We start from the raw sequence: 1,997 nt of genomic DNA, 5'->3' as shown, positions 1-1,997 counted from the left end.
TCTTTTTATTTGTTTGAGAGGGAAAGCAATATTATATAATTCTTTTCCTGTACGAATGAAGGAGTTATACGCATCCTTCGGGTCGTCGGTGCTCAAGACGTCATACCATGTTGTTTCTGATAGAAGATTACGGAATTGCGCAATGCCATTATCGCTGATAAATCTGCGCGATGTTTCAGTTTGGGGTCCGCTATGTCTTTGGATGATAGGTAAAAAACAAAAAATGGCATGTGGTCACTAATGTTCACTGAAAACACTCCACAGCACACGGTGTCCTCTAAACAGTTTGTAGGGCATAGGTCAATTAACGTTTCGCTGTCTGGTGTTACGCGTGTTGGGATACCAATCACATTAACAAGTCCTATCGAATGCATCGTCGCGAGGAAAGCTTTGCAAGAATTGTCGAAAGAAAGCATGTTTATGTTGAAATCGCCTGGCATGACGAATGGAATATGTAATGAGAGCAGGTATTCGCCGAGTTCTTCAAAGAAGCTTAAGAATGCGGAAACAGACCCTGAAGGTGGACGGTAAATAACGGCTACTGCAAAAGCATGACTTACAACTGTTAGACATTCGTAGTTTTCTGTGATAAGTGTATATTCTGGAATAACAGTGTACATAATATCTCTGCTGATATAAAGTGCCACACCGCCACCCCTTTGCCGCTGACGACACAGTGTTTCGCAGTTATAATTGTCGAAGTGCACAGCATCTTGCGCGTTTTCGAACCAAGTTTCCGTGAAGGCTAGTATGGAAAAATTGTGATTCAGTGCGTCCAAATATGTACCAACATCGATATGCTTATTTTGCAAACTTCGGGTGTTAAGATGGAATAGAGATATAGATTTCCTCCGTGGTTGCTCTTTTATCAATTTGTTGAAAGAGTTTGTGTCATGATAACAGCAGTTACAAGACTGTTCAGCCATGATGATAGGCGCTCCTCTAGACACGTGACTTGTTCAAGCGATCAAGCGATTTGCATGATGTCATCTTCTGACTTTATGTGGATGGCCGCTTCACCTTGCTTTTTCCTGACAAGGATCCTGCCGTTTTTTTGCCAAGCAAACTGGTACGAACGTTCCTTTGCCCTCATCTTAGCCAGCCACAGCAGTTTCCGGTTTTGTGAAGTCATGTTGTCAAAAAAACTAAGGTCGGGAAGTTTCGTTCGGAGAAGTGCTTTTCGTTCGGACCACTGTTCTTTTACGGCGCGCGAAGCAAACCGTACAAGGACAATGGGTGTCTTCGGGGGTTTGGACGGCAGCCTGTGTACGGCTTCTATGTCCCTGTGTGTGACTTCTTCAATGTTCAACTCTCGTGCAATGTCGTTCAGCTTGCTCAACAAATTTTCATCATCAGTCTGCTTGAGGCCGTGAATTTCAAGGTTCTGTCGGCGGTTATATTGGTCCAGGTCGTTTAGTTGCTGTTTAAGTTCTTTGATTTCTTCAGTCGCTGTTTGTGTTTCGATTTTTTCCACTCTCTCTTTGAGGTCGTCAATGTCCTTTTTTTGTGAGTCAACCATTTTGATAACCTTATCGTACTTATCAGACAAAAAGCTGATGCTTGTCTCAATGCTTTCGACAGTTTCTTTGACTGACATGAGATCATCAATTTTCTCAAGAAGTGGGAGTAGGGCGGTGATGTTCCGATTCATCACGATTAGCCTAGCCGCAATATCAGCATCTTGTTCAGGTTTACCCTTTGCAGAGCTTGGGCCCCCCCTTAGTTTAGAAGCTTTACATGTCGGGCAGAGCCATGACTTTCCTATATCCGGTTTGGATTTCACTGCTGCTTCCCCCACTCCTGAGCAGTTGCCAGCATGATAATAGAATGAACACTCAGAACATTTTATAGCCGTAGATTCCTTTAAAATAGTCTGCTGGCAAGCCAGGCATACGTCACAAGGCATAGCGTCTAGGAAAACACGGCAACACAGCAAACAGAAAACACAGCAGCAGCAGCAGCAGCAGCGGCAGCAGAAAAAAATTTCGCAACTACTT

General features: G+C 43.7%; 1 protein-coding gene across 1 annotated transcript; it reads right to left on the bottom strand.

The window, feature by feature from the left end:
* Positions 1-967: 967 nt before the first annotated feature.
* LOC144127716 (uncharacterized) lies at positions 968-1,519 on the bottom strand. The gene has a single exon (XM_077660626.1). It carries the CDS (start codon positions 1,517-1,519, stop codon positions 968-970), a length of 552 nt encoding a protein of 183 aa, XP_077516752.1.
* Between the last annotated feature and the right edge of the window lie 478 nt (positions 1,520-1,997).

Source organism: Amblyomma americanum, chromosome 4 (assembly GCF_052857255.1).
Source record: "Amblyomma americanum isolate KBUSLIRL-KWMA chromosome 4, ASM5285725v1, whole genome shotgun sequence".
NCBI classification, from domain to species: Eukaryota; Metazoa; Arthropoda; class Arachnida; order Ixodida; family Ixodidae; genus Amblyomma; species Amblyomma americanum.
Note: the sequence above shows the minus strand (reverse complement) of the source record. Positions and strands in the feature narration are given on the sequence as shown.

Excerpts from the sequence above, each read along its gene's own strand:
- LOC144127716 (XM_077660626.1), bottom strand. The coding sequence starts at position 1,519 with ATGGTTGACTCACAAAAAAAGGACATTGACGACCTCAAAGAGAGAGTG.